The sequence below is a fragment of the Gracilinanus agilis genome, chromosome 1, assembly GCF_016433145.1.
Source record: "Gracilinanus agilis isolate LMUSP501 chromosome 1, AgileGrace, whole genome shotgun sequence".
In the NCBI taxonomy this organism is placed as follows: Eukaryota; Metazoa; Chordata; class Mammalia; order Didelphimorphia; family Didelphidae; genus Gracilinanus; species Gracilinanus agilis.
The window spans coordinates 131,725,657-131,751,845 of NC_058130.1; the positions used below are offsets into that span (position 1 = coordinate 131,725,657).

The 26,189-nt window shown below is 41.0% G+C and overlaps 1 protein-coding gene across 1 annotated transcript in view; it reads left to right on the forward strand.

Annotated features, from left to right (window-relative positions):
• Positions 1-23,954, forward strand: part of LOC123248525 (katanin interacting protein) — a 148,325-nt gene extending 124,371 nt beyond the window's left edge. Inside the window, exons 18-26 of the mRNA XM_044677331.1 lie at positions 560-772; positions 3,612-3,769; positions 5,440-5,504; positions 7,449-7,559; positions 8,487-8,626; positions 10,663-10,764; positions 13,126-13,286; positions 13,449-13,537; positions 21,288-23,954. Of these exons, the coding sequence (XP_044533266.1) occupies positions 560-772; positions 3,612-3,769; positions 5,440-5,504; positions 7,449-7,559; positions 8,487-8,626; positions 10,663-10,764; positions 13,126-13,286; positions 13,449-13,537; positions 21,288-21,346 (1,098 nt within the window). The 3' untranslated portion in view covers positions 21,347-23,954. The remainder of the gene's footprint in view (positions 1-559; positions 773-3,611; positions 3,770-5,439; positions 5,505-7,448; positions 7,560-8,486; positions 8,627-10,662; positions 10,765-13,125; positions 13,287-13,448; positions 13,538-21,287) is intronic.
• Positions 23,955-26,189: the final 2,235 nt, after the last annotated feature.

Consider the following 26,189-nt stretch of genomic DNA (forward strand, 5'->3'; position numbering starts at 1 on the left):
AAGGAGGCTTTTGGAATTATCCCAGACATGAACTGTTTGGCTGAATGTTTTTCTTTGTTACAAGGAAAGTTTCTTTTGCAAGGGCTTAGAGTTAGGAGAAATGACTACTGTTTCTTTTTAAGGTCTTTTTTCTTAAACTCTTAAGAACAATCCAGGTTATGACATAAAGAGAGGCTAGACTAGAATGATGGCAGTGGAGATAAAGAGGAAGAAGTATGGAAAGCATTTCAGAAAAAAAATCTTTGTCTTAATGGCTGGAAGGATATAAGTGACTCAAGTTTTGATCCCTGCAACTAGAAGAATGGTTGCACCAATGACAAAGACAGGGGAGTTTGAAGGAGGCTGCCAGTAGTGGGGAAAGGAAGTAGAACCAACAGAATAGCCATAGGAACTTAGATTCAGAATTGTAATTAACCCCAAAGATCTTAGAGTCCAATGCCCTCATTTTACAGATGAGGAAACTGAGGCTGAGAGAGATTAAGTGAAGTGCCCAGCATGACACAGCTAGTAAATATTTGAAGGGAGATTTGAACCTTTGTCTTCCCAACTCTGAATCCAGTGCTCTAGGTGGGAGAACCAAAAAAGGATATCATCAGAAAAATCTGGGAAAAGAGAAAGTTCAAGAAGGGGGAATGAAAAAGTACCTAAAACTATCAAGGTTAAGAAAAAGGGAAGAAAAGACCATTGGATTTGGCAAATACTTTTGAGAAGACAGTTTCCAAAGAGTGATGGGGAAAGGATCGAAAGAAGCATTGTAGAGGCTGATACTGACTAAAGGGTTGCACCTAAGGAATTAACAATGGTTCAAATTCAGCTGGAAAGGGGTACATGTATTCCCAAAGGTTAGTACTAAGTCTAGTATAATTTCCATGGCTATTGTATTTTGATTTTATCATAAATTGGAAGCATGAACAAGAGTTGCAAGTGATGTCATGTTGATTAGGGGCATCTAACATTTTAGCTGACAGAAATAAAATTCAAAATGGCCTCCAAAAAAATTTAGAAAGATATTGTCCATAAAGAACAGCCACAGGTGCAAGATATAGAAGGAGTAATTTAGCATAGGAAGAAGTATACATTGACCTTTTGGCCATAACTTATATATTTAGATGCATTGACAAAGGCCTATAGACACCCTGGTCTGCTCTCTCTGGTTGGCATTGGTTATGCAGGTTTTGGACTTTGTCACTTGAAAACTAGAAAGAATATAGAAAGGAACAATGGAACTGATTTAAAGAATGAGAAGGGGGTGAGAAAGATGTAGACTAGAAAAGAGAATTTTTTGAAAGAGAACTTAATAACAATTTTTAAATATTCAAAGAAATTATTATGAAAATATAAAAGCCACCTTTCTCCACAACAGTCCAAAGGAAAGAAAATTGCAGTCAAAGCTTGTGGTTTAGCATAGTCTTCTCCAAACTAGTGAGTCAACCCTAGGCTACTAATGAAGATTGTGGGAACAAACATTATCCCTGAAATAATTCACGTGTTAGTGGAAAAAGCATTATACCAGGAGTCAGAAAGGACACTTGCATTCTTGACATTTTACTGCTCTGAGCCTCAGTTTCCTTTTTTGTTCAATAAGAGGGTGATATTAAAACAGCTTTATTTTATCTAAGAGTTCTAATATTCTGTGATTCTAAGTCCTTGGGAAATAAGTCAGATAATTATCCACCTCAGATGGCTTAATTAAGTATCCATCTGCCTAGAAGATGTGACCTTTTAAGTTACTGTCTAGCACTATGATTCTAATCTGTAAAACTATAACCTTTGCTTCTGAAACTTAGATTGGCTCACTATCTTCCACACCATTGGTTCTAATAGCTTCAACATTTTGGAAACATGATACATAGACATAAGCATCACAAAGGTAATAAAAAGAGCCATTGGATTTGATGTGGACCAATTTATTGATTATTATGCCTTTTCCTGTGGTTGCCTAAAGCTGTGAAACATAGCCATGTGACCACAGTTGGAACTTTGGCACCTTCTGCCTAAGGTTTTCTTTTGGCATAGCTATTTTGACATAAGACAGCTAGCTGTCTTCACCCTGGGTTTGGGGTCTAAATCTCTAAGTCCACACTGAAAGTAGACTACATTTCACCTACTTTTTTGGCACCAAGACTTCCTGTTAGCCAGTACCATTGGCTTCACACACCAACTCCACAGTCTCGAATTCCAGTNTGGAAAGGTGGCTCTATCACAGAAGGTGCTTTTGGAACAGTGTAGGTAGTTAGAAGGAAATTATATTTGTTATAGTAGGATTCACTAAGATGCCACTACCATCTTTCCTTCTAATCCCTGTTTTGTCTAAGTTTCCTGTGACACTTACATTTCAGGAACACATGGGAAGTGACATAAAGGAGACTGGATAAATATAGCATGGATAGAGAGTGGCATATGGCCTCAAAGAATCAGAAACAAGGCTAATGAAATATTGTTCTACCAAGACCATACATCCCAGGGTTTCTAGGGATGGTATGCACACTGTTTCTGAAGCATGGCTTAAGAATTGGAATCCTTGGTCCTTTGGGGAGAAGGGGCTGTTTTTCATTTGGCCAAAATCTTGAGATACTAGGGCAAGGAGGATGGGTTTGTGGAGAAGAAAGAGAGGGGAAGTCCCTGAAGAAGGTAAAGGGATGAGTACTGGGAGGTCAGTGAAGAAGGGATAGTTGCCATTGTGGGTGAAGACAATCATTTTGGACGTCTTCCACTTAATGATCTAACTGTAGATCTTGATCTATAGATGAGGTGCCCCATTATTTAGAGAACTGACTATGCATGCTACAGGGGAAGTGTACCTGAGGTCTGAATGGCAAATCACTTACTCTGGGCTAGCTTGGGTTTGTTTTGGTTTTGCATTTTCTTAGTAAGCATCATCACTCTGGTTGACCTCCTAGAAGTAAGTAAGTCGCTCAGCTTCTCAAAGGACCACAAGATCATTCAAGATGTAAGCTATGAAAAGAACAGAGGAAAAAACAATTGATGTGCAATCAGCAGACCTAGACTCAATCCCAGCTCTTTTCTATCTATGTGACCCTAAATAAGTCAACCTTTTTGAGCTTTGATTTTCTCATTTGTCAAGGATCATAATGCTTATCCTCTCTCTTATACAAGATTATTAGGAGATGTCAAATGAGATAGCCCATACAAAGAGCATTGTCAACTGAAAGGATGGAGATAGAGACTGGACTTATGATCTCATTGATGCAGGGTACTCTCAAATGAGGAAACTCCCTCTACCAATGTGTCAGTACCTTCTCAGCAACTTAAAGTCTTAGAGTGTTGCCTAGAGTGCTAGGGTCTTAAGTGACTTAATAACCAGGAGCTGCCAGAGGCCATCTTGAACTCGGGTCTCCCTGACTCCAAAGCCATCTTTTGATCTTCCAAGCCATGATGCTTCTATGTAAATGTCAACAATCATACACTGAGTTATTTAGCCATGAAGATGACCCTGAAGTGAGAGTTTAGGCTTAAAGCACAGTATCGGTAACATGAGAAAAAGAGGAAAATAAGATGAAGGACTCTATAAGAGGTGTTCTGCATATGTGAACAAAAATGCAAATATGGACATAGCATGAATTTTCTGAAATGATGGATTGTTTCACTAGGCCAAAGTCGTGCACGTGCTCTTGGATGGCCAATGCATCTCTCCACCAGCAGGCTTCCTCATCCGCAAAGGGCCAGGCCACTGTCACTTTGATTTTGCTCAAGAAATTCTCTTCATCGACTATTTACAGCCCCAGACAGCGACAAAACCATCACAGAGGTAAACAAGGAGAAGTTAATATTTTTACTTCTCCTTATACATCACAGTAGGATATTGGGAACCAGATTTCTTTATGTGTTGTTTTGTGGTCAACAACCAAAAGGTTATACAGATGTCTTGCTTTTGAACTTTGCTATTTCCTAAAGCTTAGTTGGACCTTTCTCTTTCCTAGAAACTCTGAGATAGATAACTCACTGCTTTTTTTGAGAAGGCTTTGGTTTTCTCAACCTATAATCCTTAAGTTTTGAAGTATCTCATTTCCTTTCCTGCTGGGGAGTCAATCTAGAAGACGACTAGATTTCCAAAGCAGATACTAGAAGTGTGTACCTTCCAACATATCTGTTGTTTAGCAGTCAAAGTCAAGCACTTGAGAACATTTGGCAAGTAAGTATTTCACTAAGAATAGAGATGGGCATTTTGTGGATCCTCTCAAATTCTTTTGGTCTTCATTCTTTATTAAATTAAGGCCATTTTGTAGATGGCACACTCATTCATCTAACAAATATTTACTGAGTACTTGCAACATATAATGCCCTGTACCCAGCATCATACAGGTATATAAAAATAAATAAAGTAGAGGCTAGTGCAGGTGAGTTAAGACAAATAAGCATGTAAACATGAACCAAGACAGGAAGTGCTATAAGAGAAGTGCAGAGAAAGGGGTTTAGATCACAGAGCCCCTTCCACCCCTCAAGCCTGTGATCCTTTGGATTGGGCTTGAATCCTGACTCTTGCTTATTGGATAACCTAAGTCAAATCCCTTTCCCTCTCTTCTTCTCAGGTTAGACTGGATGATCTCCTTTCAGTTCTAAATCCTATCTCTGGTCCTTTAAGTACTATGGGAGTTTGGAGCAGATAGTAATCACTTGCATTTGGCCATATCAAGGAAAATTTCTTAAAAGGTGGAAATGAAGGGAATGTGTTACAGGCTGAGGGAAAAGCATGAACAAAGGCTTAGAGGTGGGAAGTTCTGGAATACCTTAGGTGAATGAGTAGCCTAGTCCAGCTGAAGTGTAGGTAACACTGGAGAGTGAGGCTGAAAAGGTCATAGAAGGTCTTCAAGGCCAAGCTTAAGAGATTAGATTTTCTCCTATTGCAGATATCAGCAACCTTTTTGGCCATAAGTGCCACATTTTTTAAAATGTAATTTCATGAGAGCCGTACAGTGCTCACAGTGCGCTCCTGTAACAGCGCCTGAAAAAAAAATGGACTTTATGACTCCTGCAGAAAGAGCCATATCTGGCCCTCAAAAGAGCCAGATATGGCTCAAGAGCCATACGTTGCCGACCCCTGTCCTATAGATAGTGAGAAGCAAGGAAGTAGCAATTTGTTCATCTAAATAAGCACCTGGTGGTTGGGTGCTCATAATAGAATCAATCTAAACTGAACTGTGAACTGTTTCTTCTTTTTTGGATTGTTGATGGGTAAAACTCACATACTTAAAACATAGCACATAAGCTTGCCCAGACTAGAACTCAAGCTGGGATAAGAATGAAGGTTTCTCCATATTAAGGTAAGGGCCATGTGCTGGACAGTTACTGATGAGTGAATGGAAATGGAATTGTAAAATAATGATAGAGGTCTGTCAGCAGCTTTAACACCATCCTGATAATGATTATTCTAACACATCATGATACTAGTCCTTATTGCACTGTTTTCTATTTTAGCAGGGCTGATTTAAAGAGCACAGAGCAAGCTAGTATGGACTATGAAGCCCCATTAATGCCATGTGGCTGTATCCTTCTGTACTAAGCTGTCACATCAAGGGAAGTTGGGTCAGATTGTGATAGTTATTGCCTCCTTCCAGGCTTTCAGAACTTTCTTTGTTACTAATCAGTAATTCTTTCCCCCTGCCCCATCCCAAGTCCCAGTTCATTGAGAGAAAGACAGAGACAGAGACAGAGACACAGAGAGAGAAAATATTTTGTAAATGTATATTTCATGCACCTACATATGCATATATTCTTTAGATATGATTAATGGTATTGAGTTCATACCAGAAGTTCTTAAGTTATAGACAGTTTCCTCACTTAACTAAAATGAAATATAGCCTTTAGTTTATGCAGAGGGAAGAGTACTGACCCTAGAACAGGAGACTTTTTTTTCAGATTCCAAGCTCTACTATTTACTAACTGTGCAACCATAGGAGTGGGACTCTGCTTCAGTTTTCTCATTTGCAAAATGGGGGAAATAATATCTTTTGCCAACAACATCATAGGGTTGTTATGAGAAAAACATTATGTAAAATTTAAAATTATTATTACTCTACTATCATTATTTCTCCACAAAAATCTTCCCCTGTGCCTAAATGTGATATGGAGCTGATCTGGTTTCTTGAAAACACCAGAGAGCAAGCTCTGACAGGCCTACTCAGCTAGAAAATCTTTCATTATCAGTCCAGCAATTGACTGGTTGTCTACCATGAGAACTAATCTAACCAGGTTTAGCAATGTTCTTTACCAGGAAATTGGTCTCAGATGATGAATATTTTTAGCCACAGCAATTTATAAAGACTGCTAAAGTGTCAAGGGGTTACAGCCTACATCTATACTAGTTCCTTGAGGTATTGAACAATTATTAATCAACATAATTCAATTCAGCATTTATTAAGCACTATTCTAGAAATTTGAAATACAAAGCTAAAATCAGAATAATTCCTACCTTCAGGGAACTTAATATTTTTTCAAAAAGAATTATAATTATTTTACTGATTAAAAAAATTATAGCTTAGAATTCATCTGATCATACAGATAGCTTTCTAGGGAAGAACCAAGAAAGAGAAACTGAAGTAGAGAGGTCACACATGGATCAGCTACTAAACCAGGACTGGTACTTCTGTCTGTATACAGACATCTTGTATTCCTTCTGCCTCTTTATTGCATCCCCAGAACCTAGCAGACTGAATGTCTAGTACATAGTAGGTGCTTAATAAGTGCTTGGTTGCTGAGTAATTGAAGTGAGGTCATATAAGTATTATTATCTGAATTTTACGAAATGAAGAAATTAATACAGCCAGTGTCAGATTAAAAATTAATATCACCCAGAGAGCACTAGAGAGGTATATGGTGGGGGTGAGTGGGCTACAATGCTTTATGAACAAGGAATTCTGAAGGAGATTCAGAGTTAAAGATGTAATCAGAGAAACGCATGTGATAGAAAAGGAAGATAGGCTTGTTCTTTCAGCAAGAATAAGAGAACGACAACCCATGTATCCTGCTGACATCTTTAAGATGTCAGGAGGAGTCCAGGAAGACCCTCAGCATGGCAGATGGACTCCCCAACCCCAGAGAAATTCTTGTAGGACTTGGATGAGAGTCACCCAGGTAGACTAGACATGGACAAATGGCATTAGGAGGCACCTTTGGGAAGGAACAGTCATATCAAGAGGATCACAGATCCATTTGAATGTTAGTATCTGGGTAAGTGTTAAACCCAGGTAGGACTCAAACCTGAGGTCTTCTGATTGAAGAGCCAGTATTCTTTCCACAACTTCTCATAGTCTCTCTTCAACAGCCATAGCTTTAAAATACTTGAAAGGTCTCAATCCCAGAGGAAGAGACAATTCTTTTTTCTCATCAATCTACAATTTTAAAAGAACAACCAATGTTATTCATCTTTTTGCTGTTTTTACTTCATTCTTGGAAAAATTAAGTTGATGGTCCTTAAAAGCCTATTGCAGTCATTTTCCAGTTTCAGCTTCTCACCAGCTGGGGAGATCCATATTACATTGGCCTGAATGGACTGGAGCTGTATAATGAACATGGAGAAAGAATTCCTTTGACTGAAAACAGTATCCTTTATTGGACAGGATGACCTGTCCTTCTATATTGAAGGGGATATAGTGGTTGGAAGGGAACAAGTCACTTTCACTGCATGTCATATCAAGTTTTATTTTGAAAACTGCCACCTTATTAAATATATTTCCAAGAAAGGAGACTCAGTCCTGCCTAGAGATCACTGTCAGGTCATATCTCTATGGGCAGCCCCACTAATTAGAGGTATACCTACTAATTGGATCACAGCTGCTATGGGTCACATGGGTTCTGTGGGATTGACTAGTTCATGCCCCAATATGGGACCACCATAAATTACCCAGTTCCTAGCCTTCATCTGACCACTTCCACTTCCCAAATTTTGGTGATGCCTTCATTGGAGAGAAGCCCATTAGAGCCTGAGGCATTTCTCTCACCATTCTCCTTCTTGGACTAGGGAAGCAGCTCCAGGTTATCAGAACTATCAGGCTACTTTGCTGCCTATGTGAGTACTGTTAGTTACCTCCTTCCATTCTTTTCCAGATTCCTCTCCCAACTCCCCTTCTCCCTCCCCAAAAAACCCCCAAGCTTCTAAATTCCCCTTCCTCATTTAACAGTCTTTCTTCTTCCCTTATTTTTAACAGTTCTGGGAAACTCATATTTATCAGTCAACCTTTTGGCCAGTTTCCTCTACTTTATTCTTCTTAAGACTGGCTTGGCCCACCCCCTGTGCTCTTGTTCCTTTCTGCCTCCGTGCACTCTCATTTTCCCTTGAACATCCCTAATTTGGCTGTCACTTCAGCAGCTACCAGGACTAGCAGGCAGCAGCTCCTGCCTGTCTGGTACTTTGGCCCCACACTCCCCTGAGTTCTCCCGTCATCTTGATGTAGGTTGGCAGATATAGATTGGAAAATGGTGTGCTGAGCACTTCGTTTGGGTTATTACAGCTTAAAGGTTCGCCTCAGATATTGCCGCTTTCCCAGACAGTGTGAATACCCTGGAGGGAGTCTGTGGAGATGTCCGAACTCCAGACAAGCTCATTGACCAAGTGAATGACACCAGTGATGGCAGACACATGTGGCTGGCCCCAATTCTCCCTGGCTTGGTAGGGTTTACTATGTATATATGTATATAGGGTTTACTATATAGTATTTCTGATGTTTGGTGAAAATTTTATCTTTTATTTTAATTTAGTACATATCAAAGGTAATGGAAAGAGCTCTGGATTTGGAAACAAGAAAAATGGGTTCTTAATTCTGGCCTTCAAATAACTATGTGACTTTGGACAAGTTGTTTTTCTCTGTGTGCCTCAGTTTCTCTACTGATAAAGGGAAGAGATAATATTGCCCAGTCCACCTCACAGGGGCATTGTGAAGATTAAATGATATACTATGTGTAAAAAGTCCTTTGTAAGTTAAAAAAAAACACTAAAGAAATGTGAGGGGCTGCCAAATTGTCATTGCTGTTACTGACAACTGAGGTCTTTGGTTTATCTGTCAAGTCAGGTTCAGCCTTTGGTGTTCTGTCACCTATACTTAAGCTTGCTGTATTTAGCCCTTGACAACTAAAGAATGAGTGTCCATAGCCATCACAGCATTTGGAGGAAAAAGAATTTAAGGTTCCAGTGTCTCTATATCATGAGGCCAGACCTTCTTCTTAGGCTCTCTGTGATAGGGACCAAATAGCAGGGATGCTGTGGTTCTGCTGTGGTTGCCCTAAGAGGTTGGAGGAAAGACCAGAACTGGTCATTTTGTGGCCACTGTTTTTCTAAGGATAGCCCTAAAACAGGAGTTATTCTGTGAGCCTCACACCCTCATTGATGGCTAAAATCTAAGAGTACTAAGATATATTTGACTTTTGTTTTTCCAAATGGGAACAAAAGGGTGACGTTATATAGGATTGTTCACATTGGACCTAGAAGAGATCTTAGAGAGCATCTAGTCTAGGCCCTCATTTTACAAAAGGAAGACTAAGGCCCAGAGAGATGTGATATGCCCAAGGCAATGCATTTCCTAAGTGACACAGTTGGGATCTGAATTCATTTCACTGACTGCCCTCCCCTAGGATACCCTGACTGAGGATAAAATTTGAAAGGAAAATGCCAACTGAATATTAGAGAAGTGGGAGAACCAATGGTGGGTCATTGTATGGAGAAAAGACTAACCTGGGAGTTGAGAGCCCTGGGTTCTCATTACAGATCTCTTTGGATCTCAGTTTATTACTGTCAGAGGAGAGGGTCTAGATGATCTAGGAGATCCCTTCCAACTCAGAATCCTAGGATCCTTATGATCCCATGGGAGGAATGGAATTTTAAAATTAATTTCTCTTTCCCATCCCTGAAAATTTAACATCTCACCTCACAATTATTCAGCTATGCTTTTTCTGTCTGTGTTTAATTTGTGGTGGGTGAGTAAAGGGAAGGAAAGCTAAGTAGTAGCCAAGATTTCACTGATTCTTGGTTAGGAATGCTTTCCCTCCTCTCTGGTGGCGCATTCACCATTGCTTGGCACTGGGCCATTGAACTATGGGAAGTTAGGATGGTCAGAGTATTACAAAGTTTCCCCTAAAAGGAGGGAAGTAGGTAGGTCAGCATTTTGCTTTTTGCTAAGGCTGTTGGTATAAAATGCAGATACATGTGACAAGGCTGACTATCCACTGTCCAAAGACTAAAGAGCCAGGATAAACAAGTTGCATGAGAGGGAGATGCTATCTTAATGAGACCACAGAACAAAGTATAATTCACTCTCTTTAGGATTCACTGGGGAAATTGGCGTCTGAGAACTGTAACTTGAATTCTGGTTTTGTCTCTTCCTTCCTCTGGGACCTTGGGCAAGTCCTTCAAGGTTTAATTCAGCTGCCACCTCTTATAGGAATCCTTTCCCAAACCCCACTGGTTGTAAGTGACTTCTCTGGGCCTTAGTTTCTTCCTACAAATTGAGAGCATTAAACTATAATCCCTAAGGCTAAATCATATGATTAGAAGCTTCTCTGCTTGCAAAGGTTTCATCTTGACCAGGATTATTTCTTCTTTCTCAGCACAGTATCTCTCTACCTCCAGCCCCACCCTTGGCCTTCCTAACTCTTTCAGTTCCTTTTCTGTTGCCAAACATGTTTACATGAATCAAGTGTTTCCTCTGACAGGTGAATCGGGTTTACGTGATCTTTGATCTGCCTACTACCGTGTCTATGATCAAATTGTGGAATTATGCAAAAACTCCCCATCGAGGAGTAAAAGAATTTGGAGTAAGTACTTATTATTCTAGCTGCTAATTGCCCCCTGGTAAATATATGATTTGTTTCATTCAGTTGCAACTCTGAAAACAAATGACTGGTCTCCCAGGGTATGAACACTCACCACCGTGAACCTAAGGCATAACAAGAACAAGTTTCCCCTTGGGACCCAGGTCCCTTGGTGTCAAGACTAGAGTTATGCCCTCACCTTTCTGAGTATGTCCAACTGGCATGCCACCCCTTTACATCTGTGGGATGGTAAAAAAATGAGAGTCAGAATGGTGTTCTTGAAAGATGTGATTCCAAACTTGAAATAATGATCTTGATTAAAGTCCAGAAGTGTTCATTCCCTAACCTTTTCTCCTGCCTTTGAATTCTTACTCTGCTCCTTTGAAGCCATGGCATCTTTTGGGAGATGATCTTTCAAGTAGCTTTGTCTTTATCTTTGTAATTGGGGATTAAGAAGGTATCTTAGGCAGGCTTGGAGATAGGCTGTCCAGGGTTCAGATCTGGCCTCCAACCCTTCCTAGATGTGTGACCGAGGTCAAGTCTCTTAACCCCATTGCCTAACCCTTACTGCTCTTCTGCCTTAGAACCAATACATAGTATTAATTTTAAGGCAATAGAAAGTAAGGGTTAAAAAAATTGTTTCTCCAGAGGTGAGAAGGGTGCTCCCATCTCTTTTTCTCCATAGGTTTAATCCATGTCAGTGCCCTGCTTGAGAACCTTCAGTTATTTCCTGGTGCCTCTAGGACAAATTACAGATTCCTCAGTTAGGCATTCCAGCCTTTCACAGTCTGTATCCAAGCTATTTTTCAAGACTGATTTCATGTTATTCCCCGCCCCCCAAGAACTACATTCTAGCCAAATTGGCCTGCTTGCTTATTGTTCACCATACACAACATGGTCTTTCCTGCCTCTGTGATGAGGCTGCCCTGCCCTCCAGCCCTGAGCCGTGCCCTTTCTCCCCTCTGTTTTTTGGAATCCCTACCCTCCCTTCACAGCTCCACTAGATGCCACTTCTTACCCAAAGTCTTTCCAAATCCTTGCTCCCTACTAGTTGTCGTGCACCCCTCCCCCAATTCCATTCTTTCTTTTTCTATATTTTACATTTATTTAACTATCCATGTTGTTCACCCACCCTTCAAAGGCTATTTTTCTTTTGGTATCCCCGCTGGCTAACACAGTGCTTGGTACTAGTAGGTACCTAATAAATGCTTGTTGAATTGCATAACACACTAGCTTTGGAATCTTAAGCTTGATGAGCTTCTGTTTCCTCTTGTGATCCTTGCACTATTGCATGGCATAGTGGGAGTGGTACTAGACTTGGCATCAGGAGATCTAGGTTTGATTTCCAGTTCCAACACTTACTCCTATTCCACCTTGGACAAGTCATATCCTTCCCTGGAGCCTAAGCCTCTTCTGCAAAATGAGAAGTTTGTGGAAGGGCAAGGAGACCAGCTGGCTGGAATTCGTAGAAAGAAGTAAGATAAAATAAGTCTGGAAAGGTAGGCTCAAACCAGAAATATGAAAGGTTTTAATGCTGGGCTTAAGAGTTTGGTTTTTATCCAAGGGCAATATGAGACTACAGAAGATTTTTGAGCAGGAAAGTAGCATGATAGTCAGACCTTTGCTAGCACAAATACACAGTTCGACCTCCCCCAAAGCCAGTGCAATTAACAGCCCTTTGAATGCCCTGCCTAACCAAGGCACTGACTATGGAGAAAGCAGTGGGGCATTTTGCCCAGGCTTGGCTACCCACTTCCAACTAGAATAGTGTCCTTGGAAGAGACTAATGCCACCCAGCTCCCCTGGCCAACTGGGGTGCATTCTCTGCCATAATAGCCTAGCCCTGGTCATCACCCAGAGGCTTACCCTCCCTAACTACTTATCCAAACAACTTAGAGTAGAAGAACTAACCTCTCATCTAGTGTCATCCTTCTCCAGATTCTCAACAGATGGTTATTACTACTTCCTAAGGCAGCCCATTATATTGTTGGACAGTATCTCCATAATTATTTTGAGCCAAAATTGGTTTCCCTATAACAGCCCCTCACTGATCCAGGTTTTGCCCTTTGGAGCAAATTAAAACAAATCTCTTCCTCTTCTATCTGATAGCCCTTCAGATGGCCTTTCCTGACAGTTCCCTCAATCATTCCTCTTAAGCTGTAGTTTCCAGATTCAGATCACATGATTGCTTTGGGTAAGATGGCAGCTGCTTAGTGGGGAGGATGAGGATATTTCTGGGCACATCATTCCAATGACCCTATGTGAGGAGGAGTCATAGGAGTAACCCAGAGGTCTTTCTATTCCCATCCTTTTACCATATATCATTATTTGCCATTATTGTTCTTTTGTCTGTTCTTTCTCTAGCTTCTTGTTGATGACTTGTTAGTGTACAATGGAATCCTGGACATGGTCAGCCATGTGGTTCATGGCATCTTGCCTACCTGTGATCCCATAGTCCCCTACCACACCATTCTCTTTACGGAGGACGAGGAGATTTGCCATCGAGAGAAGTATACCATTATCAGGTTTGTGTGTAAGACCTAATGGGAAACAGCAATCACGTTTGTCGGCAGTCCTTTCCGGGGTAGGCTTCAGTAGGCCAGATGGTGATTCTTAGAGAGGATTGATTGCGGCCATGTCCTGACCCAGAAGACTGATTGAATCCCCCCATTTTCTTACTCCTGCAGTAATCATGTTGAAGATCAGGATGTCCGGATGATGAATGAAAATCAAATAGTTACCAACTCCAAAAAGAAACAAACGACTGCTGACCCAGGTCAGTTTCATTTCTCTCACAGAGAGCATTCTGCCTCGTACTTAGTGGTTGCCAAAATTGAGCCTGAGTCAGAGCTCATCACGTACCGCATCCATTCCCCAAAACTCCCGTCCCTTTTTCAACCCAGAGTCAGCGTGTTTCTGACACTGGCCAACCTTAGACTGTGGGGATGATTAGCTGATGTGGGCAGGTGCTTTAGAAAGGAACCTTTCTAAGATGTCTTAGCACTAAATCATATGGCATGATTAACCTGCCCTGATTAACCAGCACATTTAGGGAAAGGGACGTCCTGATTAATTTCATTTGGGGGTAACTCAGGCTTAACCAGAAAATCCTTCGATGTCAGTATTTATCATGGAAAATCTTTCTAAAACATATATTTCCCAGTCTCTGTGAAGGCCAAATGGTGGGTATGATTGAATCATTATTGTAATGGTTCTTAGTCTTAAATTGGCAATGTGGCTTTAGTGAATAAGATGAAGACATAGGTTCAAATACCACATCAGGCACTGACTAGCTCTGTGATTCTGGGTAACTTACTTTATGTCTCTGTACCTCAGTTTCCTTATATGTAAAATGAGAGAGTTGGACTTATTGTCCTCAAAGATCCCTTTTGGCTTTTCTGTGACAGCAAGAATTATTTATATTTATACATATACATATACATATACATATACATATACATATACATATACATATACATATACATATACATATACATAACTGAGGACCTTAAAGATGACACCAAATTGACCACCTGATTGAGAGATTGTAGCAAAGATTCCTGTTTAGATAGGAGTTCAGGTAAACATCCCTTTACAAAGTCCCTTCCAACACTGAGGTTCTAAAATGAGAGCTAACAATGAGATCTAGCCTCACAAATCTAGAGAACCAGAAGGATAGACCTTGCATTTTACAAATGGGGAACATCTATCTTGGTTGCTTTTCAATTCATCATTATAGCACTTTACAATTTAAAGTAACTTCACCTGCATTTTAAAATTTTGACCCTCACAAAACTCTGAAGTAGTCAGGTAAGGCAGCTTCAGCCAAATGAAAAGAGCATAGAACAACTAGGAGTTAAGTAACTTGGACTCTAGTCCTAGCATCAGCACATAGCAACTGGGCAACTTTGAGCCATTCTCTACCTCTGATCTTTCCATCTGTACAATGAGGGATTTCATTAGACTAGAATGACTTCTAAGATCTCTTCTAGCTGCAGAATTCTGTGGATATACTACATTTTCCATGACAGAACAATGATCTCATCAGTAACAGCATTCCATCAACTCCTTCCTGTCTTGGTAGATTAGATCATTTCAGCATCTAGGAGTTAAGAAACTGTATTATTTGACTAGAGTGGAGGAACTAGGCTGGATTCAGATTAGAACTAACTTTCCATCAATAGCTCCATAGTGTAAGAATTAAAATTAGGACTCCGATCTTAGAATTTTATAAAGTTTTATTAGGATTACTTGGATAGGTAGAAGATCAGAATTAGTTAAACAGGATAAAAGTAAAATAACCTAATCTAAACTACCACATGGGTGGTCTCAGCCTAGCTAGTAGCTCCCCCCAGCGTGGTCACCAGAGATAGAGAGAAGGTACTTCATGGTCTTGAACCTTTTAACCTCCCTCTCCCTTGTGAATCAAATTGTCATGTCTGGATCGAACTCAGTCACATCACCTGCACTAGATGATGTAAGTGACCTAGCTCCAGGAGCACAGGGACCTGTGATCCTGAGAGAGGATTCCCTTTACACAATAGTCGGTCACTGATGCTCCAGAAACCAAGCTACAGTTGTGCTAATCGTAGACCTGCCATTCCAGGTCTCTATCCACATCTTTTCCATTCCCTTTCCATAAATCTCCTATCTACTTCAATAGCATTCTCTGACAATTTGCTTTATGAATTGACCTTGTACCCCTCTACCATTTGTGTGAAATAGCTCAGCTGAAAATCTACCACACAAGGCAATTTCCTAAATTTTGGACGGTGACCTAGTTGCCTGAGACCTTCACCCAAGGGAACAACCAATCTGCTTTAAGTGGAAACAAGTCCTTGAACACTTGCCACAACTGTAAGACTGATATTTTTTATCACATCTGTTTCCCAGGGCTTTAAAGGTCACCTTTTTTTTATTCCACTCCTCTGACGAGTCCCTGACATTAGCACTCAGCAGAACCTGTCCATTCTTGTATAGGATGCCCCCCTGCCCTCTGGGTTCTTATGCTTGTTTTTCTGATGCCACCTTTAGAATTACTCGACGTTTAGTCTGTCTAAAAGTTACCTCCCAGCTGGGATTGGAATAGAGAAAATAATTTATTAGGGGCTGAACATCCAAGTCCACCAAGTTATTTCAGTTTCTTCTAGAGAATTCCCTATCTATTTTGAGATTGTAATCCTAATAAAGGGACACTGATCACAGAAAACAGAAAAATCTACTCCTATCTTTGAAGCATTTAATCTTAGAGCTAGAAGGAATTTTAGTTCATGAAGTTCAAGTCTTGCCTGAGAAAGAAGACTCTATGTATCACTCACAGAATCACAGAATTTTAGAGTTGGAAGGGACTTCAATGACCATCTATTCCAACCCATATCCCCAAAGAAATCCCCATTCCAGATTTCTGGACAAGTGATTATCCAACCTCTGCTGCAAAGACCTCCAATAAGATGGCAGGCACTATCCCCAGAAGCAGCCCATTCCACTTTAGGGCAGCTTTGACCTATCAGAGGCATACCATTTCATCAAAACTAAATTTTCCTCTTCACAATCTCTACCCATTGTTCTTCCTGGCTTTGCTATCTGGGTCCAAATAGAACAAGTCTATTCATTTTACATAACAGCCATTCAGATATTTGAAGACAGTTATCAAGTGTTCCTGCAGTCTTCCAATTTCTTATCTTTAACTGATCCTGGTTGGCCACTCTGGACACTCCTCAACTTATCAGTGTCCCTCTTAAACTGTGGTGGCCAGAACTAACACAGTCTTCCAGATGTAGGCTAACCAGGGCAGAGTACAACCAGGGCAGAGTACAACTCGGATTTCATCTTTATTCCTGAAAATTGTCTTTGTCCTGTCTAATAAAACCCAAGATCCCATCAACTTTTTTGGCTGCCTTGCTTCACTATTTATTAAAACTCTCCAGATCTTTTTAGGCCACCTGCCATAACATACTTTCCGCATCTTGTGCCTTTGAAATTGATTTTTTGAACCCATGTATAAGATTTTACACTTAATTCTAATAGAGTCCATCTTGTTAGATTCAGCCCAAGGTTCTACCTTGCCAAGACCATGTTGGATTTTGACTTTGGCATCCAGTGTGTTAGCCATCCCTCCTGCCTTTTTGTCATCTAAAACCTTGAGGAGCATGCCAGCTATACTTTTCTCCAAGTCACTGACAAAAATCTTAAATAGCAGAGGACAAAGTACAGAGATCCCTGAGGTACTCTACTGGTGAAATCTCCTGCCAAAATGACATTAACCGTTAATGATGACTACTCTTCAAGTCCAGCCATTAAACTAGCTCCAAATCTAACTACAGCATCTGGTCTTTCAGTCCTTTACCTAAGAATACTATTAAACACTTTATCAAGTGCTCTATTAAAATCTAGGTAAGTTACATCCGCAACCTCTCTCTGGTTTGCCAATTCAAAAACCCCATCAAAAAAATGGAGATAAGATGTGAGTCTGACATGACACATCCTTGATTTCTATGGCCTTTTTCTATGGGTGTTTTTCCTAAATCTTCTTTAAAGATCCATTCTAAAAGCATTCTAGGGATTGAAGTCAATTTCATTGGCTTTTAGTTTGCAAACTCTATTCCCTTTCCATTTTTTAAAATCAGGATAGCATTTGCTTTTCTCCAGTTTATCCAGTGATACCTCTCCCATTTAGCCCAGCAGCCTATGGTTTTTTCAATTCCTGATGACATACTTCTGGCCAAGGTTATGCAAATTCTCCAAGGGCAGCTTGGGCATCCTCTTTCTATCTTCTTCCTTACTCATTTCAGGTATTGATGCCCTCTGTTGATCATTTTTTTTCTATTTCCAGTGCAAAGGTCACTCTCTTTGGCAGGGGAAAAAAACAGGCAAAAAAAAATACTGAATAGCTGCAACCTCTCTTTGTTTTCAGTTATCATCACTTATTACTGTCCCCTCCAAAGAGTGGTCCCACCTATTTTTTGATTCTCCTTTTCCTCTCAGGGTAGCTTAAGACAGACAGACAGATAAGATACACACACACACACACACACACACAATCTTTTTTGTCATCTTTGGCCATTGGTTTTTACAGACCTACACCAGACACTTCTAGTAAATCCTTGCTTCCTTCTTATTTGGTGAGTTATCTTTGCACCCACATTACTTTTGTCAAGTAGGATTCCCTTTTCTTGCCTTTTTAAAGAATTGTTTCCTTTCGTTCTTTAGCATTTCCCATTCCTTCTGGGAAGATTTCTCTTATAGAACTTTAATCCATGGAATCCTACCCATTCTTCTTCTAATGCCTTTGAAATCAACTTTCCCCAAATCTAAGGTGCATGTCAAGACAGTTGCCCATTTTTGGTCTCCTCTGTCACAAACTCTAGGAGGGAGTGGCCTCTTCTTCCCAAAGTTACCATAATTTCTACCTATTTCCAGCAACCAACTTCTCTACAGTAGTGAGCATTGGATCCAGAATAAAATTTTCCCTTTTGGTTCTACCCACTCTTGAAGAATGAAGTTATCATTAAAGCAAATCCAGTTGTTCACTGTTATGTTTTTATCAGAGAGGGAGCCTCCAAGAGATTATTAAAGGGCCTCATATAATGCTGTGGTCCTACATTTGTAGTCTGTTTCCTGAACTCTTCATCTCTTTACTTTCTCCTGCCCAGATGGGCATTCATGAAAAGGCTTGTTGCCCCCTGAGTTCCTCTCTACCAATTCTACTTCAGCTTCTAGATTTTCTTCACATGAGTTTACTCTGGAATATATATTCTTTCCTTAATTCTTTCAATCTGTCCTATTTCTTTTTTTTCCCATATTAACCATGTTGCCAAAAAAAATTGAAGGGATGCCCATCAATTGGGGATTGACTAAACAAGGTGTAGTATATGATTGTGATAAAATACTATATGCTATAAATGATGGGCAAGATGATTTCAGAAAAATCTGGAAAGACTTACATGAATTGATGCAAAGTGAAGGGAACAGAACCAGGAGAACATTGTACACATTAAAGGCAATATTATAACAGTGACTAACTGTAACTTAGCTACTCTGATCAGTATAATGACCCAAGACAATTCTGAACAACTCACGATGAAAAATACCATCTACCTCCAGAGAGACCTGACAAACTCTGAATGAAGGCTGAAGCTTAATTTTTTCCTTTTATTTTTCATGCTTTTTTTTAAACAACATAACTAATATGGAAAAAATAAAGAACTGTATATTTATACTATATATCCTTTCTCCTCTCTCATCCTCCTCTTATTTGTTTCACTAAACTGCTTTATTATTCAATTTATTTTACTAAATTGTTTTATTAAGCTATTTTTTATTTGTGTTGGCTAGCCAGCTGCTTTTCCCTTTAGTTCTCTACAGGTCTTTATATCTCAATCCTGCTTTCCTTCCTTCAAATCCATTCTTCTATCATATTGAACCTTTCTTCTCCTCTAGCTTATCCTCAAGTTTTCCCAATTTCTTTTCAGAATTCCTTCTGACCTTCTTTGGAATTACATAACTGCAAGACACATTCAGAATTCCCTTCCTCCTTATTTATCTCTTCTTCATTTCCTGCAGAGCCAGAAATAGGAAGGTCAATGACCTCAAGTACTCACACAGTGTTCCTTTGAAGACCTAGTAACCAGAAATTCATTACCTCCTAAGGAATATCATGCCACATTTGGACAGTTCTGATCAATAGAGTGTCTTTCTTTATAGCAACCAGAAATCCATCTCCCTGCACTCTCTTCCCATTGCTCCTAATTTTATCCAATGGGGCCAAGCAAGAAAAGTTGAATTTTTCTCATAATTGTTTCCCATAAAACTGTTCTACAGACGCTTGAGGACAGCTACCATGCCTTTGCCAGGTCTTCTCTTTTCTAGCCTAAACATCACCAGTTCCTTCAAATGCTCCTCTTATGACATAATCTCCTGCCCATATATCTTACTGTACCTTCCAATGCACACTTTCTATATTGTTATTGTCTTTCCCCAAATCTGGTACCCAGAATTCACAGACACCCTGAGATCAGATCTGATCTGAGCAGAGAAAAGATGAAACCTAATTTCTCTTACTCTACTAGACCCTGTACTTCTATTAATGCAGCCTTATAGTACAATAAAAACAACCATTTCCATATAGTGGATAGAAGTGACCTTGAGGTTTCAAGTCCTGCCTCTGACATATATTGACTGTGTAACCCTGGGTAAATCATTTAATCTCTCAGTGATCTAGGCAATTCTTTAATACATTAAGTTATAGAGCATACACCCATCCATACTGATAGGGAGAATTTCCTCATAGGCAATTCCCTAAACCAATAAAATCATAGGTTTGCTCAGAAAACACACCCTCAAACACATTCATCTTCTTGGCTAGCCCATCACAAAGTACTACTATTGAGTTTTCCATCCTCTAAAACACCTGCCCTTTCTCCCATGAAGTGTTACCAAGGCCTAGCTTCTTCAATATGAACATAAGCAGTGTGATCCCAGGAGCTATGATACTAGTCAGAAGGGTCCGAGAGGCAGAGGAAGGAGGTCACGGGGTCAGCAGGAAGGGTATTAGAAAGGCCTGAGGTAGATGGCCCAGGAGCAACTGCCTCTAACTTTTCATTACTTTAACCAGAGGCCCTAGAGAATGCTGCCAAATTTGACCCTTTGATCTCAACTCTTGACGTTGGACTTAGAGTCCTCAGACCAAGTTCTATTCACCTTTGTCCTGTTACCTGATTTGACTCAGCCATAGTTATTAACTTCTTATGATTTGGGACTATGTAACTGTCAGCTAGCCAGGGAGCAACATTCACAGTTTCTTAGGTATTTCTGCTATATAATATTGACCAGTATTTGTTCTGTCTCTTTCTCTCTGTCTCTGTCTCTTCTATCTCTGTCTCTCCTCCTCTCCCTCTTCCCTTCTTCCCCTTCCTTTCTCCTTCTCTTGCTGTCTATCTCTCTGTCTTTGTCTATGTCTCTATCACACACACACACACACACACACACACACACACACACACACACACACACACATACACATACACACACACACACAGAGCTCCTCTGGAAGCAGTCCTTTTCTATAACCCAAGTCATTAGAATTCTAAATTCTATAATTTAAAACATAAATATGATCTAATTTCTTATTGCCTTATCTCACTGATTTGGAATCTGCGGCCCAGAAAGGGGAAGTGGCCACCTAAGATCACAGAACACATTAACAGCAGAGCTAAGAATTGAACCTCTGCATCTTGCCTCCCCATCCATTTCCCTTTCTATCTCACCATGCCATGTACCTTTTTGTGCAAATCAATCAATTCTTATAACAGATAGGGTGCAAGAAGTGGGAACATGTGGGATCTAGGACCTCCCAAATACACTCATAAATAAAATACTTAATCATGAACCATTCAGAGTCCTGCAGGCCTTTCTCACTTTCCCACTGCTGTCTGGATGGCTGAAGCCCATTCAGTTCAGTTCATTAGTGTTAAAGGGCTTCTCCATCATGATGAATTGTAATGCCATGTATTGTGATCTTTCAACAGCTTTACGCCCCAAGACCTGCATAAGCGAGAAAGAATCGGTGAGGAGGAGAAGGTACTGACAGGTTGAGGAGAGAAAACAGTGTGGTCTAGCCAGCTCTTTGCTTTGACACTCCAGGACTCCCCCCAGCAGAGATCCTTCCACTCACAGGCCAGGGGAAGGTTTTTTGACTGATGTGAAATTCAGGGCACGTGTTGTCCTCCCTTTGCATTTGGGTCTGATACTTTGCCAACTGGGAATCCAGAGGAGATGTGAACTGAGTTCCAGTTAACACCACCATCAAGAGGGGGCTGAGAAAACAGTCAGTATGTATTGGAGTCTGTTTGGGGATGGGGGAGAAGAGATTCAGAGGTTAAATTGCTTGGAAAAAAATACAGGCATTGCTGGATACAAACCAAGAGGACAAAGGGCCATTTGAACTGTATTTTTCTAATGGATTTTGGGTTTTGTTGTTGTTGTTGTTTTGTTTTACTTGCCATTCTACCAAATTCTTCTCCTGCTCTCTCTGAGCCCTCTCCTGGGTACCTTGTTAGGCTCAGGCAGCTGCAGGAAAAGCCAGTTTAAAATCTGTAATGGGAAATTGGTCTACAGGGGAAGAGCCTGATGTAGAAAGAAAAAAAAAGAACCAATATGAATAAGAGAGCATCTCACCCCAAGCATGTGGTCCAACCCTCAGAGCGTGAGTTCAGTAGTTATCAGAAAGAGGCTGGGGCCACAGCCAAGGGCCAGCTCCTTGCTGGTGGAGATGGCCACAGCTGCTCATTCTTTAGGTGGGGAGGGACTTTAAAATTGCTGGAGGAAACTGTCCATCCCTACTCTTCCTCTGAGGTCCAGTGTGGAAGACATATGTAATCAGGTAGAGGATGTAACCATTATTGTTAAGTTTACTCCCCATTTCATTTTTTGCGGGACAGTTTGGGGGCAGAGAATGGAACATCTCATGCTCATACCTATGGAAATATTCATTTAGAGCATCTATTTTATGCAAACTCTCATCTTTGTACCATTCTGCCCAAATTCTTGGTGGAAGAGTATCCCTGGGATAGGTGTCTCTAAAAGTGAAATGCATCTCCAGACTTCCTATGCATGCACATGTGTGTGCGTGTGTGTGTAGTTACACACACACACGCATGCACACACACACACACAATTCTTAGGTCTTGACTCTCTTTTAACTCTGTAGGCCAGGATATAAAAAGTGCATGATGTTAGATGTCATGCAGAAAGGGAAATTCTGTCCCTTTCTTTAAAGCAGATCAAAGAGGAAATCCTGGAGGCTGCCTGGGTCTCCATATTTCCTTGAACTTGGAACTTTGAAATTTGACCCTGAACAAAAGCTGGTTTTGCCTTGGCCTGGGGTGAGGAGAGAGCTGGAGGCCACATTTGCCTTCTAGAACCCAATCCAGCTACCTAGTTTATGTGTATCCAGAAAGAGGATGGTCCATTGCTGCAGAGGTTCCCCAAACACAATTCAATAGATTGAATCAAAAGCAAAGTTCCTCTCAAAGGGGAAGCCCAAGGTTAGTGACAGCACAACCCTGGAGAGGTGAACTGAGATCCAGGGAAGCTGCAGATCGGCCAGGTTCGATTCCCCAGTGCTGTTCCCGTGGGGCAGGACGGAGCACCTTGAAGTCAGATTCCTGGGGTGTGAAGGTCATTTGCTTTCAGCACTTCCCTCAAGAAGTGAGATGTTGCTGTCTCGTTAACTGCTGCCTCAGTCCCCTCTGCTTTGACCTATGTGAAGGCTTACCCCCCATATTGCTTCCCTGTGGGCTCCCTGAAGGATAAGCATTTGGAAGCATTTAGCCTGGGAGTCTTGGGCCCTTCAGGTGTAATGGTCCCGGCTGCTGCTGCTGCCAGCTCCAGCTTACCAGCACACTGGGTACTTCCACTCCCCCACTCCCCACCCCCAGTGGGGAACAAGTGAGCCTTAACCCCTGGGCCATGAGCTGTTCAAAATACATCTACTTCCATCTATATACCAAGTTCTTATCAGGGAACTAATTGGTTTCCCAGTGGTGGGTAATTTCTTGTTCCAAATATTAATCTGTTGTTTTTCTGGCGCCCAGCCCGGAGACAGCCTATGTACTGTAAGTATGTTACTATGCAACAGAAAACCTGAACAAATATTTTATAAGATTTGCAGATTAAACGTAAGCAGCTATGCAAATGTGCTTTCCATTTGTAACTTGTGCATGATATTAAGATCAGGATTTGCCCCTCCTAACTAAGATTTATCATTTACCCAGCTTGTAAAAAGCCCAGCTTTCTGCTGTTGGTGAATGCTTCTGATGTGTGAGATAGCAGACGAACTGTCCTTCATGGCCAAGCTCTTACAAGAGGGAAAAATGGAAAGAAGGTCAGATGCAGCTTGTAGGTTAGCATTCCAAAACCCTATTGAGAATTACAGGCATCTGACAAAACTACAGGGGGAAAAAAAAACCCAACCCCTGACCAACCTAACACTGATGTCATTTGTATAAGTCAGAATTGTCTGTGTAAATGCACTTGCACACACACACACACACACACACACACACAGAGTCTGTCTTTGCTGATATTGCTATAACTGTATGGACCATACCAGGCTAGAAAAGGATTGTACAGACATTCAGCTTCAAAGAGATTTATATTTTTTTTCCCAAAGTCAATAAAATATGTTCTAAAAATGTCATCTTATTTGAGAGGAGGGGTGGTGCTGGTGGTGGTCAAGGATTCATATAAAGATACCACCAAATTAAAAGGCGGTCTTCTCACTGTCAGGTAGTGGGAAAGGAGGGGAAGAAAAGAGAACAGGAAGGAGAAAAGGAGAGAAAGAGGGCAGAAAATATTCCACTGAGATTCTTTAGTAATAGATCTAGGCCTGGGTTCTGGGCCCCTTCTCATTTCTAGCTTTTATCCAAAAGACTTTCCTCAAAGGGAAGGCCAGAGACTGACCCTGGGCAGGTACCTAGCTGAGGAAAGATAGCAGCTACAGCCCAGGACCCACATGCATGACATCTCCAGGGCTGCCTTCTCTTGCATTCTAGAAACATGGCCCTTCCATCACTTTCTGCTCCAGCTTGTCACCAAACATGAGGCCTGAGCTCAGACGAATTTTTAAACAGCCCACAAGGTTGCTTATAACCACATCACCTCATTAATACATCCCTCTAGGGTGGGCCACACCAAAGTCTCATCAGCCAATAGAGTGAATGCTTGAGTGCATCCAGGGGACTGCCACGCACCACCAGTTGTCCACTGAGCCCAACAAACAAACATTTGACCTTGGTCTTGGCTCAGGGTTTCCAATGAGGCGTTCATTTCCCTCCGCATCTTACTTCCAATTCTGGCCTGTTTTTTCCCCTGATCTCCCCACCGTGACGAGTGAGAATAAATCACGTTCAAGGCTGCTGTCAGAGGGGCTGCTCAGGGACTTGTTTATTCTGTGTGCACGGATTAGACAAGAAATTTAAAAATTAAGTGGAGTGACTGCCAGAGAGAGAGAGAGAGAAAGAGAGAGAGCACTAAGAAAGGACCAGGGGCTAAAGACTAGTTCCAGGTTTTTAGAAAAAGGCAGCTGCTTTGGTGCAATTAATAGGAAACAGCCTACCCTTTGGTTTTAAAGAAATCACAGCTTTGATGATAACCAGCAACAGTATATGCAACACAGCCCAGGAAGAGCAAATGATCAGAATTTCTCAATTGGAGACATTTCCAGCTATGCAGCAGACCTGCTTCACCAAGAAAGAAATGAGCCTCCCCCCTTCTCCCCCAGTGCTTTCCAAGGCAAATGATGCCTCTCGTCAAGCAGTGGTGAACCAGATTGTGCAAGGAGAATCTGTTAGACCTCTTTGGGCACATTCTGAGGTCTGACATTTCCCAACCAGGAAACACATATGGAGAACAGCAGCCTCCCTCTGTTTGCCTGATCACTCAGCAGCTCAAGGCTGTCATGAGAAATAGGAGAGAAATACTGCTGCAAACCTGAGTCCTAGAGCTTTGCTTTCCTGGTGATGCTTCAAGACATCTATTCCTGGAGGGTTCAGAGGGTATCACCTCACACCAACATCTCCCCCACTGGTACCACTTCTCTCTGGGCTTTCTAGGGTAGAGATACCATCATGTAGCCAATAGGAACTTAAAAGGGACCTTGTCAAGGGTATAAAAGGTCAGATCTGTCTGAAACAAAGACCAAGTAACTCCCTGAAATATGCCAGACATCACCAAAAAAGGGATATCACTCAATTGCTTGGCAGAACATTTTCCACTCAGTAGATTTTCCATAGTGACCAGTCATGGAGAATGAGTGGGCATGTGTGTATGTGTTTCTGATCACATACTTTAATTCTTTTTGGATTATGCATTGTTTTATATTATCCACTCCCCTCCTTTCGCTAATCGAAGAGTTTATACTCTTCCCATAGAAACTACAATAATAGAAACTGGTTGGTTTGTTTGTTTTTTTTAAATAATGAGAAGGGACCATAGAGATCAAATCTAACCCTTTTAATTCAACAAGCATTTTTTAAGCATGCAAGGCATGATGCTGGTGATGTAATAGGGAGAGCACTTAGAGAGAGAAGACCTGTGTTTAAATCCTAGCTCTCCTTGTGCAACTTTGGGGAAGTTCAACTTTTCTGGGCTAAAGTTTCTTTCTCTATAGAATGAAGGAGCTGACTCTGATGACCTTTTAGGTCTTCCCCTCTTTCTAAACCTATGGTAATGTGGAGCAACCCTGGCCCTTAAGGAGCTTGTCCTCCACTGAAAATATTCAGCATATCCCTAGAAAAATTTAGCCTCATTTTATAGATTAAGGAAACTGATTCAGAAAGGGTGACTTACCCATTTGCACAGTGAGTTAGTTGCAAAGTAGAAGCCAGAACCTAGGTCTGATTTCAGTCAAAATCCCAACCTGCTGAAGA